The sequence below is a fragment of the Alternaria viburni genome (assembly GCF_023758015.1).
Source record: "Alternaria viburni strain BMP 2772 chromosome Unknown scaffold_25, whole genome shotgun sequence".
In the NCBI taxonomy this organism is placed as follows: domain Eukaryota; kingdom Fungi; phylum Ascomycota; class Dothideomycetes; order Pleosporales; family Pleosporaceae; genus Alternaria; species Alternaria viburni.
In genome coordinates this window covers 64,003-81,043 of record NW_026055794.1, presented here as the reverse complement: position 1 = coordinate 81,043, position 17,041 = coordinate 64,003, and the positions used below count along the sequence as shown (strand labels likewise).

At 52.4% G+C, this 17,041-nt stretch overlaps 8 protein-coding genes across 8 annotated transcripts; 5 read left to right on the top strand and 3 right to left on the bottom strand.

Moving 5' to 3' along the window:
- Nucleotides 1-1,663: 1,663 nt before the first annotated feature.
- J4E79_009427 (uncharacterized protein) lies at nt 1,664-3,664 on the bottom strand (the record flags this gene model as incomplete). Its single annotated transcript, XM_049358273.1, has 4 exons — nt 1,664-2,623; nt 2,688-3,057; nt 3,113-3,473; nt 3,529-3,664. 4 exons carry the CDS (start codon nt 3,662-3,664, stop codon nt 1,664-1,666), a joined length of 1,827 nt encoding a protein of 608 aa, XP_049207128.1.
- Nucleotides 3,665-5,865: 2,201 nt separating this feature from the next.
- On the top strand, nt 5,866-6,848 carry J4E79_009426 (uncharacterized protein; the record flags this gene model as incomplete). The annotated part of the gene is made up of 2 exons (XM_049358272.1): nt 5,866-6,070; nt 6,394-6,848. The coding sequence occupies 2 exons, from the start codon at nt 5,866-5,868 to the stop codon at nt 6,846-6,848; spliced, it is 660 nt and encodes a 219-aa protein (XP_049207127.1).
- Nucleotides 6,849-7,425: 577 nt separating this feature from the next.
- Nucleotides 7,426-8,340, top strand: J4E79_009425 (uncharacterized protein; the record flags this gene model as incomplete). The annotated part of the gene is made up of 1 exon (XM_049358271.1): nt 7,426-8,340. The coding sequence occupies one exon, from the start codon at nt 7,426-7,428 to the stop codon at nt 8,338-8,340; it is 915 nt and encodes a 304-aa protein (XP_049207126.1).
- A 355-nt stretch (nt 8,341-8,695) lies between these two features.
- Nucleotides 8,696-9,561, top strand: J4E79_009424 (putative secondary metabolism biosynthetic enzyme; the record flags this gene model as incomplete). Its single annotated transcript, XM_049358270.1, has 2 exons — nt 8,696-8,888; nt 8,954-9,561. 2 exons carry the CDS (start codon nt 8,696-8,698, stop codon nt 9,559-9,561), a joined length of 801 nt encoding a protein of 266 aa, XP_049207125.1.
- A 1,714-nt stretch (nt 9,562-11,275) lies between these two features.
- J4E79_009423 (uncharacterized protein) lies at nt 11,276-12,046 on the top strand (the record flags this gene model as incomplete). Its single annotated transcript, XM_049358269.1, has 1 exon — nt 11,276-12,046. The coding sequence occupies one exon, from the start codon at nt 11,276-11,278 to the stop codon at nt 12,044-12,046; it is 771 nt and encodes a 256-aa protein (XP_049207124.1).
- Nucleotides 12,047-12,366: 320 nt separating this feature from the next.
- J4E79_009422 (uncharacterized protein) lies at nt 12,367-13,579 on the bottom strand (the record flags this gene model as incomplete). Its single annotated transcript, XM_049358268.1, has 2 exons — nt 12,367-13,285; nt 13,356-13,579. The coding sequence occupies 2 exons, from the start codon at nt 13,577-13,579 to the stop codon at nt 12,367-12,369; spliced, it is 1,143 nt and encodes a 380-aa protein (XP_049207123.1).
- A 431-nt stretch (nt 13,580-14,010) lies between these two features.
- J4E79_009421 (uncharacterized protein) lies at nt 14,011-15,055 on the top strand (the record flags this gene model as incomplete). Its single annotated transcript, XM_049358267.1, has 2 exons — nt 14,011-14,148; nt 14,204-15,055. The coding sequence occupies 2 exons, from the start codon at nt 14,011-14,013 to the stop codon at nt 15,053-15,055; spliced, it is 990 nt and encodes a 329-aa protein (XP_049207122.1).
- A 498-nt stretch (nt 15,056-15,553) lies between these two features.
- J4E79_009420 (uncharacterized protein) lies at nt 15,554-16,986 on the bottom strand (the record flags this gene model as incomplete). The annotated part of the gene is made up of 3 exons (XM_049358266.1): nt 15,554-15,956; nt 16,010-16,336; nt 16,385-16,986. 3 exons carry the CDS (start codon nt 16,984-16,986, stop codon nt 15,554-15,556), a joined length of 1,332 nt encoding a protein of 443 aa, XP_049207121.1.
- Nucleotides 16,987-17,041: the final 55 nt, after the last annotated feature.

Below are 17,041 nucleotides of genomic sequence, written 5' to 3'. Positions count from 1 at the left end.
GCACGTGCACTACGGATTCCGATGGTGATTACACATACGGACACTTCATCTATATATATCTTAATAAGCTTGTTGTGCAGAGAGCGCATGTCACCGTCAACGCGATGCTCAATCTATAAACGGAGAAGCCGACCAAACGATATATAATTTTGTTTGGGCTGATTCTGTCTTGAGCAGTTTTCTTTATTACTATTGTAACAGTGTGGCGGTGGATGTCCTCGCAGAGCCTTACATGCACATCTGCTTGGATTTCGTGCAGCCCTTCGTACATCTCGAAGAAAAGAGCAGGAATTACTTATATACACGAGCAGAGCCCTGCTTCGATATCATCCCCGGTCCGGAAGCATGCCAGAAAGAGAAAGCTAGAAGCCACGGAACCATTGCCAGAGGTCTTCGATGGCAGACGTATGGACTACTGTGTCCGAAGCTGAGCTTTCGCAGTTGCACATACGGACACTTCATCTATATATAGCCCAATGATCCAGTCGCGCTGGAGTTTCGACATGGCCACGCTAGAGATCATTCATACCAATCTGGAGGACATCGCGGTATGGCTCAGGCCTTCGTAACTCCAAGCCATCATGGATGAGTTAGGATCAACGCGGCCTCAAATATGGGAACGGAGAAGTGGATCAAAGAATGTATAATCGAAGAAAAAGAGTAGGAATTACTTATATATACGATAGTGGAGGCCACACCCCGGTGCAGAAAGCAGAAGTGGAACAGGCACTGAGCCACTACATCGCCTACTGTTGTGCGCTTTGCCTGACGTTAATGCCCTGCGCAACTTCTTTGCTTCGGTATACCTAGCATGAACTCAGCATGGAGAAGATCGTGCAACATTAATCACCGCTACCACGAGCACCCGAACGCCGAAACGGGTCGAGGACGTAATGCTTCCAAAGAAGACTGGGACTTAGAGCGGAGAAACGATGACCAAGACCTACATGGTGACGGACATGGAGGCCATTTGTTACATCAAAGTCATATCAAATTGCCCCTATGACCACGAAGAAGCCGCGAGCCAACGAAGAGAGCCGGTGACATTGTTCTGGTATACCTCGGATATGAAGTAAAAGTATATGCAGAGAGACTGGGCGCCTCCACTGAGCTGCCAGATGCCGGCCCAGCGACTTTCGACGAAGAACAGTCTGATGATGAGCAGTCTAACGACGATTGCAGCATGTCGGCTTGGAATAACGAACGTACGGGAGATGTCTACCGGCCACACTGATGTTCGCGGTGAGGAGATCAAAGAACCTATCGAAGTGACCTTCGGGCAAGTTATTACAGATAAAGCAACAATCAAATCCATATCATTCCCTCCGTGTTGTGAGGAGGCGCATCGCGTCGTCATAGTCAAATATGGTTCACGCTAAACTAGCGTATGTTGCGTGACGCGTCCAGGGGTGCCAACCTTCTCTCTACTCACCAAACCTCCCAATCCTCATTACCGTTGACTGCATCGTAATACACTCCATACATCTATCGAGAAACACATCGATCACCGTTAGTGTGCATAATTTGATAGAGGTACTCCTGCTTGCTTTAAACAAGTGCGTAGCGCCAACCTCACACTCTGACGAGTAAGCCCAATCATAGATCATGCGCGCATTCGTCTATTAGACTGCAGACTATTTACATAAACAGCTTGCGCTTCGCATCATCCACGGCTCTTGATGATGCTCGCAGCCTTCTCGCCGACAGCGTACATGGTCGACTGGATGTGCTGGGAGGGAATAAGAGGGAGGATGGAAGCATCGACGATGGACAGTTTCTCGACGCCATAGAAGAGAAGCTCATCGGACACACAACCACCCATATCCTCAGGTAACATAGCACAGCTGCCGGATGGATGCGAAAGTGTCGGCCAAATGCTTCCCTGCTCAATCATCTTGTTGATGATCTCATCATCAGTCGTGTACTGGGCTCCCGGCGTCGTCTCGACCGGGGTGTACTTCGCCAATTCAGGGCCCGCCCAGACCTTACGGATATAACGGACGCATGCAGCAAGAACTGCTTTGTCAATGGGATTGCTGAGCGCATTGTAGAAGATTTGTGGTGGTCCTTGAGGGTTGGTTGCGTTGATCATGATGGTGCCACGAGAAACCGGCTTCTCCAAGCCGACGAGCATGTAGCCACCTGAGGATGGGACAGGGTACTCTACTACAGCGGCCTTTTCGTTTTGGAAGATGTCAGCGAGAACTTTGCGCTGTGCTGCGACGCCCTTGAGCAGCTTCGCATTGTTTTTGTAGATCGACGGCAAATGCGCGTCATTCTCCTGGGCAAGCACCCGGTCCGCGATACTGTCGTAGTTCTCGGGATCCACTACCGGAAGCGGCATCATAGCTAGACTGTTACCACGAGCTTGAGTCAGCGGTCCAGTCTTGTTGGCACGGTACTCTTCCCACGCTGAAGCATTGTACGCCGGGTCTGTGGTCAAGGAAAACCCGTTCGGGGTGCTTCCACCGGTGACATTCCACCCAACGCCAGTATACGGATGGTCTTGGAAATTCGAACCCACGCCGTCATGTTCAAGCTTTACGGTGATACCAGCAGCCTCGAGTGCGGCTTTTGGTCCGATGCCGCTGTTCTGGAGAAGCTTTGGTGTGTTTACGGCACCCTGGAAGCGATAATGTCAAGTCAGTATTTGCGCAACTCTGCAGGCAGCTTGACGTTCTACTTACCGCAGCTAAGATGACCTCTTGCTTCGCATAGTAGGTCTTTGTCGAGCCAGTCTTCTTGTCGGTAATCTTTACGCCCTTCGCCGTGAGGGTTCTATTTCCGTCGAACACGAGTTCAGTCGCGAGAGACTCCAGTATGACCTTCAAGTTCGACCGGCTCATGATTGGATCATAGTACGAGTTACGGGCGTGCGTTCTTTCACCAGTCCTAGGGTTCATGGTATTAGGGTACCATGAGGTACCATATGCCTCGCCGTTGTTCCCATCGCGAGCGGCATGCGCGTTACCGGTGCCTTCGAAGGCGTCGAAAAAGTCAGTGATATCGGAGTATAGTGTGTCCGTGACGCCTATCTTCAATGGGCCTTTTCCGTAGCTGGACGTTACTAACGTTAGAAGCTGCTCAGACGGGCAATGTTTCGCTGACTTACGCCTCGGGGTCCCAAGTAACACCGACTTGATCAATAGTCTCCTGTGGAGCTGGGATGTATTCTGTTCCCATCTTGAAAAACGGGTAGATCCCCTCCCATCCCCAACCCTTGTTGCCCAACGCCTCCCAGGCATCGTAGTCTGCCGCTGATCCGCGATCATATATCATTCCGTTGACGAGAGACCCGCCTCCGAGAATCCGCGCGACACGAGTGTTCCATGTCTTATTCCCGAGGAATGGTTCTGGCTGGCACACGTAGTCTGTCCACAGAAGAGAGGTATTGAGAGCATATGTGGCGCCATAAGGCATGCGGATGTTTGGGTTGTCGTCTGCTCTTCCGGCTTCAACGACAAGTACGGATTCTGTACGATCAGCATGTCAGCTTTGTGTAACTCTAGATTGGTTGGTCAGTCTCACTGTTCTTGTCCTCGGTCAGACGATTGGCCACGACGAGACCGGTCACACCCCCTCCAACAATAACATAGTCGTAAGTTTCCTGGGCGGCTGACAGCCCCAGCAAAGCAACGACGGCTAAGTTCCTAGGGTAAAGCATCCTGGCGAGCTGCTTCGAGGCGGTACCACAGGAAGAGATTGACTTTGACGAGGGTGGAATGCGCCGGGAGAGGAAGAAGGGGAACTCTTGAGCTCTTAAACTCTCCACAAAGCCCCGTATTAGCTCTTAGCACTTTTGCGGTACCTGAGCGTGCATGAGTTGTATGGATACACGAGTCGGTACACCGTTGTGGCTAAGGTCGGCAACAAAGCTCCGATACAGTTAGCAGTGAGCAGTAGATCTGGCCAACGGGTCCTGAATTCAAGCGGCATATCAGGTCCTTGCAATTGCATGGCGCAAGATTGAAGATTGATAGAAACAGCATGGCCCCGAGATTAGGCGATCTTGGCTAGACGGCTCGGCATTGTCCCGCATTCAGGAAGTCACCCCACCCACACCAACGCCGCTCCCCTGCCTAACTCTGATTCTTTGATACTGGAGGACACCTTTGAGCGCAGACGATCCTAGTAAGTTTTGCTGACCACTATAGGTTCTCGTTTGCCTTTCCAGGCTCTTGACGGGCGAGATCGATCTTCTTGCAACGTCTTTACGCTTTTACCGACTTCCGAGCAGCATTGAGATGTTCAAGTTGGAAGCAGCGTTGTGGCGACTCCTAACATACCGGTAGTACGAGCAGGGTCGTGGTTTACACATATTGCGGCGCCGCTGCTGCCAAGTCGGAAGGGTCCACCGTTGTGGACCGCCGGCTCTACGAGAACTTCTCTCACCCGTTACGCCCTGTGTTAACTCTATACGTGAGGGGTCTCTAACATCTTCCTCATCAAATGCCAACAGCTGTCAGCACACAATTTTAACCGGCTGGCTGATGCAGGTCACGAATCCTCTTTCGCCTGTTGGGCAGTCAGCATCGTCGCGGGATGGGACGGGACGGCGGGACCTTAATTGGCTCACCAGCCGACGCCCCGAGCCTCGCTTGCACGCTTGCGAAGTCTACGATTTTGGGGTATGCAATGAACGACAAGGGCTGCGTTCTGGTCCTGGAGCACATGACAAGTATTGGTTGGCCGAAGCATGCCAAGAACCACGCTTCAAGGTACAAACATGAAGGGAAGAAACACGTATAGCGCGATACAGTACGCAAGAGATGTATCTATATCACTGCAGCTTTGCGGAACCGTCTTTGCGAACTGATCTTTCCAGCTTTCGCTTACACCCGATGGGGTGACGAAGCCCAAGAGATGCTAGCCACACGGGCACGGTTCATACCCAGCTCTGTGGCTCTTAGCATGCATAGCTATCACATTTATTTGCAATGTGCGCCTCGAAGGATTTCAAGATGCCAGACCAATCCATAGGTCCCAACACGATCGTATCCAGACTCGTGTATTGTTGGGTTGGCATAGTCAGCATTAAGACTGATGGTTGGATGGTTGGCCAGCAGCAAGCAACTGACTTCAAGTATGCTGCGGCTTACTATATCTTGGAGCGCATGCTGATACCATCATGTCTGTTGTGTGTAGAGGTCTCATGCCCATCATCACAACCTCAAGCCTGAGCCTCTTGCATAGATGACGAGAGGGAATCAGTGATGCCGCACAAGTGCATGAATAGTATAGTCCTTACGACATATTGGCACGAGACTAGAGACTGCGGAGAAGCTGGAAGCGGAGAGCGGAGTAGACGCTGGGGGTTCCCTGCTACTGATGGCAGGTGTGAAACGCCATGCTCGTGTGAACTATTCCGAAGAGATCTCCAACCGATAACATGAACGGGGCGTTCCAGCGGCCCTCCCGAGATTCTGGGGTACCCAATAGATTCAGATGGGCAGACGGCTGGAATAAAGAGTGCCATCTTGCGCACGTTGCCAACTGATATCGCTTCTCCCTCCCTCCGGGTTCGCACTGCATCTACGCAAATCGGCATCTGCAATGGCACCGACCGAGCAGCAGGAATGGCCAAACCGTGCGCCCGTCTTCCTAATTCCCTCGACTATTTTGTGCATATTGAGTACTGCGGTACTCGTATGGCGACTTGTGTATAGTATCAGGGCTAAGCGGAAGCTTGTACTACACGATTACCTTCTCATCATTGCAGCAGTTCGTCAAACCAGTAGCTTTATCAAGGAGGCAAGATTATGCTGACTAGTCTGGGCCCAGATGCTAAACGTCGCAGCGTCGGGAATCCGCTTTAAAACATGTCAGCATGGTCTGGGTCGTCATATTCGGGATCCTAGCATCAAAATGCCCTACGACATGCTGAACTACATGTACTACCTCTGGATCACACAGATCCTAAACCTTATTGCAGTTGCAACGCTAAAGTACTCGATTTGTGGCTACCTTCTAGCCCTTAAATTCTCAAGAGTGTACCTCGCGGTGGTGTGGGCTTCGATCCTGATGGTCACTACGTTCAATCTGATGCTGCCCATCATGGGCTGCTTTTGCAGTACACCGTTTGAAGCAAATTGGAATAAATCCATCAAAGGGAAGTGCTTCATAAAGACCAGCTCGCCTCTCACGTACAGTCAAGTCAGTCCTCTCTATGTTTGCTTTGTTGGTGTAGCCAGCTGATGAAAAAACAGGGAGTTGCCAACTGTGTCACTGACGTGATATACGTCGTCGCACCCATCATATACTTGTCCACCATCCAGTTACCAAGGCGTACGCAATGGGGTCTGCGTATCGTGTTCTGTCTCGGCCTTATGTGAGTACCCTCCAAATTTGCATTGACATCAACTGAGCCAGCCATCAGTGCAACCGCTTGTTCAGTTGCAAAGACCATTGAGCTTTCCGCGTTGATGAAGACAGCCGATCCAACATGGGACGGTGTCAACCTCGCCATCTGGTCCGCATCGGAACTCTCGGTCGGTATACTTGTCGCGTCTCTACCCGCACTCCGAAAGCAATTCGACGGCTTCTTCCGCCGCATTCTCTCGTCGACCTTTCTGGGAATGGGATCCAAGACGGGGTCTGGTAGCAACGGCATACCACTGTATAACGTTGGACCACCACCTACCGTCGGCAGCCGACCAACGAGAGGTCGTTCGCGATTCCAAAGAGACGACCTCGATGATGGAGATAGTGAGAAGTGCATACTGGACGATTCTGAGCTGCCTGGAAAGCGCGAAATAACGAGAACGATCGTACATGAGATACATAGTGAGAACAGGAGCAACGTGCAGGTCCCAGATCGGGTACATAACATGTACGGCCAGCTTCAGTGAGCCTCTTAGGCTTAGCTGTCTCTCCGTAGCGTTTCAAGAGTATCCATGGTTCAGTAATCGGGAAATTGTCACTAATGCGCGTCGGTCTCCGTGGCAGTATTGCGATAGTTTGAGTAAACTCGCGAAGGAGTAAGAGTATGGCCGAGATTCTACAGACAGGTCCAGGTGGATGTCACGCTTTAGTGCGGACGATCTTCACGTCGCGCAGTGCAGCACACGATTGAAGGAGATGTTGATATCTATGACGTCATCCACGGCGACCTCGGGGTCCCGACCGTCGTGTTCTCGACCTCACCGGACAGCGAGGAGGTGCGAGGATAGCGATTAAACAGACCCTTGTGGGTGTTAAGATATGCACGTAGCGACATAAGTGGTAGCGCAGCCTTGTTCCGAACAGCATTGGTATACCGAGAAACCGAGAGGCCGTTAGCGCGTGCCGCGGAAGCCGAGAAGGCAACCAGCGATTTCTTTTGGCGAACAGTAGATAAAGCAACTCGATATCGCATACAGAGACGGAACAAAACCTTCAATACATTCATATCAACTCAGAGTACTCCGGCCATATTCCACAATTACCATGACTTCTCCCGTTCTCGTTTTCGGCCCGACTGGAGCAGTAGGCAGCGCCGCTGCCAATGAAGCACACAAGCGTGGTGCCAAAGTGTACCTCGCCATGCGCGACACGAAGAAGCCATTGAAAGGCATCCAGGAAGAGGGAAACAGTGACAGCTTTGTCCGCGTTCAAGCTGATCTGGCCAAGCCCGAGACCCTCAAGACCGCGGTCAAGACCTCTGGTGCCAAGACAGCTTTCGTATACGTCGTACATGAGGTCCAAGACGGCATGCGAAGCACTTTCGAAGCGCTCAAAGAGGCCGGTGTAACCTACATTGTCCTCTTATCTTCGTTCAAGGTCGAAGATCCTCTGGACTCAGAAGCCAACAAGACGGATATGATTGGCGCTCTCCACTCCGCAGCTGAAAGCGCATTGCGGGAGACTGGCGTCTCATACACCGCCGTCCGACCCGCATACTTCAGCAGCAACGTTTTCTGGTACACCGCAGACATCAAGCAGGGCGAGGTCGAGCTCCTGTACCCCAACGTGCGGTTCGATTACCTCGCTCCCTCAGATATCGGCACTGTGTGTGGCACACTTCTCGCAGAGCCACGATTCCAGAAAGAAGCGGGGCAGTCGATCTATCTGTGTGGCCCTGAACTTCTGACCCAGCGTGAGGGTATGGCTGTGATTGGCAAAGCATTGGGGAAGGAGATCAAAGTCAAGGAGATTGACGAGGAGAGGTGGTTCAAGAAGCTGGTGCACATGCCTAAACCTATACTCGACACACTGGCGCGGGGAATGCGGGAGAGTGACGCCGGGAAGGATGATTATGGCAAAATCTACAAGGACGCCGTGGAGAACGTGAAAAAGTACACGGAGCGGGAGCCGACGAAGCTGGAGGACTGGGTCAAACAGAACAAGGCCGCTTTCGCGTAGACTGAAGCCTAGCCTTAGTCAAGATAGTAACAAGACCCGAGAACTTACAGCTGCATCCTCTTCTGTATTGCGTGAGACCCTTGAACGAGACCAAAAGCAAAGTGATCCGCGCGAAGTGGACACTGTCAGATAAAGTTGAACACGTCAGTCCAGATATGGACATAGCGCCCGCACGCGCGTGATCCCTGCATGACGAAGACAGGTGCCGATCACCTGAAACCCAGCAAGTTTCCGTCATCACGACCACGACCCAAACCCCACAATCTCCCTTTATTCTTCAGACCACGCACGACTGCCACCGGCGATAGCAAAACATTACTACTACGAACTCGAAACCTAGGTCACCGGCGCAGTTATGGCAGCGAGCATCGAAGCATCGCCGCCAGCGCCTCCAGTGCCGTCGAAACACGCCCCAAACGAGGCGCATACCCCCAGTTGCCCGTCGTGTGGCAGTAGCATAGATATGGCCGAGCTGCAAGACGCGAGGCAAAGGATAGAGGAGCTCGAGGCGCAAATGGAGCGCCTGAAGGAGAAGGCTACAGCAGCTGGTACGCCCCCATTATGCGTCCGACGTCATATCACACCCGAGCCCACACATACTAACATCGTCTAGTCGACAGATGCGCCGACTACGAAGACCAAATCCGCAGCCTCCAAGCGACACAAAACGCCCCTAAACTGCCCCGAACCCAAACCTCACAATCCGACATCCCCAACCCATCCTCGCGCCCCTCCGTCGACGCCGATCCCCCACGTCCCACAACCGCAAACTCCACAAAGGCCTCCCGCTTCTCCTTCATCACAAGTCGCTTCCCGTCGCCAGCGAATACAGGCGGCATGCCACCGCCTCCACCACCGAAAGACCCATCTCACGCACCACCGGTCGACTACACCTTACTCAACGAGCTCGAGCGCGAGCGTGCCCTACGCGCCAAGGCAGAAGCACGTGTTCAGACTGTAGATTCCGAGATTGAAGAACTGAGCGTGCAATTGTTTAGTCAGGCCAACGAGATGGTAGCGGAAGAGCGACGGGCACGAGCTAAGCTAGAAGAGCGGGTCGAGACTCTGGAACGCAGGGACAGGGAGAAGATGGGCAGGCTGGATCGCTTGGAGAAGGCTGTGACGAGAGTGGAGAGAGTCAAGGCGCTGCTGGGTGAGAAGGAAGATCTGAAGAGAGAGTCGGTTAGCAGCGGGTTGTTGTCACCACCGGCTAGGAGGTGATGAGATTTTCGGCATTGTTTCTTGTTGCTGTTCTTCCGTGTCATTTGTTACGATACCCATTTAGTTTTGATCTACTGCATCTTAGCGTAGCGTTTGGCGTGGTTGGCTTTACAGTGGGTGCATTTTTCGGTGTCGGCGGTCGGTATCGGTATCTAGAGGGGTGGATCATCCTGTAGGCAAAGCGAAAGACATAGCATGCATTAACTATACAACATTGTACTCTGCATTGGCCATACGACATCATACTCTGTAGGCTCTGTGTGATGAGATGAAGCGTTTTCTACTTCGTGGCTGCCCGGGCAGAATGCGACATTGTCATAAGCATTACATCACAACAGCATGGTGAAGTAGCAAGCCGACTCATCAAGGCTTTGTCAGGCATCGACTCGACTCCTCGCAACAAGAGACCCGATTGTGTAAATGTATAGATCGCGTCCTGACCATCTGCCATTAGCGATGCTACTAATATCCCACAAAGAGCACGATACCTTCCCCAAAGCGCAAAGGAAAGCCAGGCACCACTGCGAGCCAGCCAAAGCCGCTTACTCCTCTCGTTGCTCTTCCAGCCCAAGCGGTTTCCCACATACACCCACTCACACATTCACAAAATCAAATATGCGCGCCGACGCCCCTTCCATCCTCTCCCATCCCGTGACACGCTTTTTACCACCCGGCCAAAAACTCCGCAAGACTCATAGCACTGCCACCGAACCCATAGCATCCATGGTTTCTCAAAACAGTGTCCGTGCACTCTGCCCTATGCTTTCCAGAGCTTCACTGGGCATCCATGGTGCAGAGGAGGGCATTGCTACTTCTCGTCTGGCCATGGTAACCTGGTCTTTGGGTCGTGTCATGTGCTTTTCGATATTCAGTATTCGGGTGAATGGCTTCTGGAATTTCGCATATGCGTGTGTGTGACGGATGATGGGAGTCGATATGGCGTATCTTGTCTAGCTTTTCGAGCGCTGAATGTAGCTTTGGGCATACTGAGAGCGCGATTTGAATGGATTGAACGTGATACGTGACTTTGTCGCGTTGTAATCGCTGAATAATGGTGTCGGTTCGGCTCGAATCCCGCGAAAGAGCAAGACTCAGTCGCTTAGATTCAGTGGCTGCTTTCGCACAAAGACATTTCAGTCGTCCCTGTGACCAATATGTGTGGAAACATAGGCATCCATACTGGTGTCGGGAGAGTTGGCCGCGAAAGATGACTCTGTAGTGACAATACCCTCAGCTCTTCCAAGGTTACGTCTGATTTTGCTATTGGTGACCGTCCTCTCACAATCATAGCAGCGACTCAGCTGCCAGTGTTGGTGTTCGTGACATGGTTCTGGTGCTCATATGTTGGTCGCTCCATAGTATCTCTTTTTTCCGTTAATAATGTCTTGCTGAAGACTCATAACCATTGTGTGGTCCTGTTGCGCCTTCGTTCTTATAAAACGCAGCGCATTCCTCTCTTTCCTTCTCTTTCTTTTCTTTAGCAGATATCCGACTCTTGACTCTACACATACCAAGTTAGATATCAAGATTGTCTTCGAACTTACCTTCAAGACATACAACACCATCACCACCTCTGCTACCAACACACTACTACAACCACTACTACAACCACCATCACCAACACAAAAGTAAAGTCAAGTACTTTACCTTCCACCTTCAAGTGAGCTACAACTAGTACCTCATAAACCCAAAACAATCCTAACAGCAATTCAGCATGCCCGGCTACTGGGACAAGAACAAGTGCGCAAGCGCCGAGGACAGGGCGGCTGCCATAGCAGACATGGAGAGGGCCAATCAGAAGGCCAAAGCCCAATTCCAGTCCCGCCAAGCCCCCTCCAGTCATGGCATTGTTACATTTCACCGAAACGGGAACGGCGATATGGTCAAGGTCTTCGTCAACAACATGGCGTGGACGGAAGAGTTAGTTCCTGCCGAGAAGCAGGATTTGGCGTTTGGCCACGTTTGGCTGCCCGTTTGGCCGAAAGGGAACGCAGGGCCTTACAACCACTGGTCTGAATATGGCCAGAATCAGTCCGAGTTCATCATGGTCATGGATGCGGATATTGGCTTCAACGAGGTCAATATAGGATTGACTGAAGGGATGAGATTCCTCCAGCTTAGGGAGGTCATACTTTCGGAGAATTCCTTCGGAAAGTTTTTCGAAGGCGTTGCGTCGTCTTCTCTCGATCCGGCTCGAGAGTACTTCACGATGGCCCAGGATGGTAGTGTCCAGGCACATCCTGCTCCTGTTCCCGCCCCTCAAGAGCAGCCCGACAACCCCGCTGGAGACTTCGTTGGTCTGAGCGGCGACCAACTCGCGGAGATCCCGTTGTATGAGGACGACATGGGAGTCGAGCCCTCCTCTCTTCCGTCGTCTGGTCCTAGTTTTGGACCCGACTTTTTTTCTGGCAGCGACAAGTCTGCCCCTTCGTCGGAACCCCCGACTAACAGCCCGTTTGCCGACGACATGGCTCCTGGATGGTAAGAGCCGCAGCCTACCGCTGCGTTTGACGCCGACATTGCTGCTAACGGCCTCTGCCCAATGCCGTTCGATCCGTATGCCGGCTTCGTGCCCGCGAAGCCATGAGTTCCGGCTTGAGTTTTGACAGCGAGGACCTCCTGGCATATGTTTGGCGTTTGGGAGGATTGTTCTTTGTTTGGTGGCTATCTGGGCTTCTTTCTTATTGTTTGTATGTTAATTCTGGAAAAACAAACACATCATCGCCAATTGTAGTCAGCTTGGTTCACATGTGATGTCTGATATGTATACTTATCCTTTGGAGTTCGACTACCTGCAGCAGACTACTAGTATCTCCAAAGACACAACAGCCGATCATAGAAGCTCGTAGATATGAATGTCCGTTGACCCTGACTATTGAGATCCGGCTGAGAGTCACTTCCGTAGTTCATGCTCTCATGCTCCTCGAACTTGGCCAGTACCTCGATCTGCCAATCCTTGGAAGCGCTCTTGGTGAGCCTGACGATCCTAGTGCCAGCATGCATGCAGCTAACAAGCAGTAGAATGGCCTCTGGCGGCGGTTCCGATCTCCATTTCTCTACGCCGTGGTGCGCTGGTAGCTTGGGGTTTCGGTCCAGCAGCTTCAGCCGCCATACGCCACCACCGAGGTTGGCTTCCGCAAGAACCTGACGACGGCCTGAGATGGGTACGTGGAGGAGCCGGATATGATCATCGTAGCTGCCAGTGATGATCAGACCACCTTGGCTGTCCAGATGTACTGGGAGAATAGCAGTGACACCAGCACCGTGTATCTTTCCATCCATCCAGGGTACGCTTCCTCCAGATCCGTCAGACAGCTCCGCGAAACGAAGCGCGCTGTCATCTCCACCCGACAACAATCCTGAGCCATCCGGTAAGAACGCAAGGGTCCAGGCCTCCAAATCATGCGATGCGACTTCCATCTTCGTAGGCGCATCGGACTCGTCTTCCGTATCTATGACACCGAGACATACCTGTCCGTTCGACAGCGTCATACCGACCATGAAGGACTCCGGATGCCAAGTGAACGCAGTGATGAGTACATCTTCTGGGAAGTATTGGATAGTCTTGATGTGGGCGATCTTGGGGTCGCGCTGCCACGACTGGAGTTCGTAGATCGCGAACGCACCTGTCGAAGTCGCAACGCCAAAGTTGGAGCTAGTGACATGCGTCAAGAAATGTATGTCTAGGATAGCTGATGGTGTCGACAGCGTCTGAACGATGTGGCTGTCTAGGGTTAGTACCACGCCTAGACAAGCGCAATAAATACAGATAATCCGCAGATAACCCTACGTACACTATATCGCCATCAACGCGGACCAATATCAAACTGCCATTGCGCTGCTGATTTTTGGCGCTCACTTTGCCATCGTGTGGAGCGCTCCCCGCGGATTCTTTCTCGTCGGACTTTTCGAGGTTGTACGTGCCGATTATCGCATACTGCGGATTGAGCGGGAAGAACTCGATACAGCTAGGAGGCAGATCGAGCTTAAAAGACGTGAGAGATCGTATGGAAGTCATGTTGCGGGGGTGGTGTACTTTTCTGACAGCCTCTCATTTCGGTTAGTGGGCTAAGTGACTAAGCAGGACCAGAGTGACGCAACCCATCTCGAGCTATCCTTCCTCAAACTGCGCGCCGCTGCACTTTGTGCGCATCGCGATCACCACGAACGTAGACGATGATAGCGAGGGCTCGTCGAATAATTCTTGACGGCTCCGATAGCGACTGCGCCGTCGAATTGATGCCTTGCTAATCCCTGATATCGCGACATCGCTGCCTAGACTAGTCCTAAAGCGAGCAACACCTGACCACGCGACTTCCATGACGAAGTCCTATTAAAGAAGTCGCGCACACGCGTTCTAACGTGTCGTTTCAATCTCATCTGCGTTGTGATCCATCTCGATACCTCTCAGATTTACCCAATCCGCAATTGACTTACCAGCCATTCGCCATGACCGACATCAGCGCCCCAGCAGAGACCTTTGCATCGGGACGTTACTCCAAGCGCAAGAGGACTCAGGTTACATACCACCTCGATGAACTGGACGTCTCGGACTCAGAGTCGGACTTTGACACGCCACAGGCAAAGGTTCGATGCACCTCTGCGTGAACTACAAGCACTGAGACTAACGAAACTATTCCAGAAGCGTGCAGTCGCAACAAGCTCCCGCCCACTTCCCAAGCGCAAGATCTTCCCTTTCCTCAAACTCCCTGCCGAGATCAGAAACATCATCTACGAGTACACGCTCACGGACCCCTCTGGCATCAACCTCGTCGGCGTGTTCAAGCACAAGCGCCGCAATGTAGAACGCATATCCGCCAAGTTGCAAGCTTCACTAGTCGAAGGGTCCAGCTGGTCGGACGCACATCGCATGAGCAACAGCGTCCGGAAGAACCAAGAAGAAGAGCCAGCGCCTCTGGTCACCTCGCTGCTCGCAGTGAATAAGCAGATCCACCAGGAAGGCGTCGATATCCTATATGGCAAGAACGAATTCATCTTCACTGATAGCTTCGCGTTGTACAACTTCATGATCAACCTCGGTCCCAACCGTTCCAAAAGCCTCAAAACGCTCCGCATCCTAGGCTGGCTTCACGGCCGCGCTATGAAGGCCTACAATCACTCCTGCTTCGCTGTCCTTGTCTGGGCCACCAACATAACCGCCTTCCACATTGACTCCCAGATTGGCTGGTACCGCGCGTCCAAGTACGGCGCCGACCAACTTTATCGCGACGCATTTCCCTGGATGGAATCTGTGGGTATGGCGCAAGGCAAAGTCGACGCCGTTGTCGACATCATCAAATTGGGCGAGGAGTGTATACATGGGCATCACGACTATCGTCATTCTCAAGCAGCGAAATCGGGCGAGGAAAAGTACGAGGAGTTCAGGGCGGCGTTGAGGAAGTCGCTGGGAGCACAGCGACAAAGAGTCATGGCGCCGACTAGTCAGGTGAAGAGAGTCAAGGTTGTGAAGAGAGTGGTGGACGACGAGGAGTGAGTATGAACGGATATGCTGGTCGCAGAGCAAACCTGACGAACTCACAAGACGTACGAGCGAAATCGAAGAAGCGGAAGTGGATGCAACACAAGGCTTCATAGGGTCTGTTCGGAGTTGGTGGTCGAATACTTGTATGATTTCACGCGCCTGTACATGAAGCTGTCAGTCCTCATTACTGCGACACGACGAACCCGGCATGAGTGACGGCAGAAAGTTGGAACACTCCGTATTTGCTACCCGCATTCAGGATCAAACACTAGAGAATTAGATGACTTCGTATTTCATTACACACATTCAGAATCAAATACTACTTACAACACAACCACACTCTATTAGTATACATGTACACAAATCCACAGTACATTGGGTATTAAGCCGTCCATCCATCTCCCAACAAATAGACAGACAAGACACGTACAGAGACCAACCAACCATCATGAGACATGAGCTTCGTAAAGCATGACATGACATGACATGCCGACATTATATCCACCTCCCTCACTTGAGCACCAACCTCTCCAGCATAACCCTCAGCGCATCCGCCCCTTCCTTGCCGTCCACCCCTAACTCCCTCTCCACCCCACGAACATGCTCCTCCGTCTTGCCTCTCAACTCTTCAATAACACCCTTACTGTATTCAAAGCTGCCCTTGCTCTCCATGTATTTAAGCGCATACCGCTTGACCTCCTCATCGGTAGTCTTCTGTTTGAGGATGTTGATCAAGATCTGGTTACTGGGATCGGCGCGGATGGCGTGGATAACGGGGAAGCTGAATTTGCCTTCTGTGAGGTCTTCGCAGAGGCCTTTGAGGGTTGTGTAGCCGGATGTGGGGGAGAGGTTGAGGTGGTCGTCTAGGATTTGGAAGAGCAGGCCTATTGTGGAGACGAGGGGTGTGCAGTCACTGGGCGTTGTTAGCTGGGGTGAGATCTTGGGGTAGAGACGTCGGGCACGTACATGTCTGTATGCGACTCGGCTTGCATGAGCTTGATTGCCAGTCTGAATAGACCCCCGGTTTTATTTCCTACCATCTCTAGATAGTCTGCTTCGCTCGGACATGTCAGGCTGTCCCTCCAGTATAGATCCATGCCCTGTCCGCGGTGCAGGTTCAATAGCTCTTCTGTGAAGATCTCGATGAGCTTGGGGTTGTTCATGGAGAGAAGCAGGGATAGCGCGCGGAAGTAGACGTAGTTGGCCGAGTTGATCGTTTGCGGGGTACCGAAGATGGAGTGTGCGACCGGGATGCCGCGGCGGAGGATGGAGGAGTCTTCTACATCGTCGACGCTGGGGGTTGTTAGGCAAGGGAGGGGAATGTGGGGTGGGTGTGCTTACAGTAGACTCGCGGTATGCAGCATGCCCACCACTTTTGTGATAATCTCGAGTCTCTCTGGCGGCACTTTCAACCACAGGTTGAAGGCTGCGATGCACTGACTCCGAATGTCCTTGCCGGGGTGTCCATACAGGTAGTCGTAGGGCCCCAGTAATATGCGCTCCTTGCTCTCTGTCCACGCAACCCCATTTCCGTATATGAGCTCTTCGCCAATATCTTTTGCATGTTCTGCGGGTGGTGACAGCGGCGTCGGGTAATTTGTGCTGGCTTCGAGGCTTGCGCCGGCTTGCGTGTTGTCCATGGGCGAGTCCATGTCGGTGTGCTCGGTGCGGGGCGACGAGTTCAACTGCGCGGCCATGGTCTGCGGCCGAGGTTCTTGCATGGACACGTTTTGGGCAGGCGCGTTGGAAGGATCCGCCGGATGGCTCGTCTTGCTTTTCTTGCTCTGGCCGAGCCAATCAATCTCGCTCAAGGGACGTAGCACACTCGTTCTGGAAGGCTGCTTGGCAATGCTCGCGTTCAAGTTGAGGATGCCCGTGGAGCTGGTGCGGGGCGGGATGGCGTTGGGCGAGGCGAAGGGGTGGTTTGGGGAAGTGGCCGGCATGATGTCGAGGAGCGCGGAGGTGCCGGACGGTGTTTATACAAGGCGCACACCACTA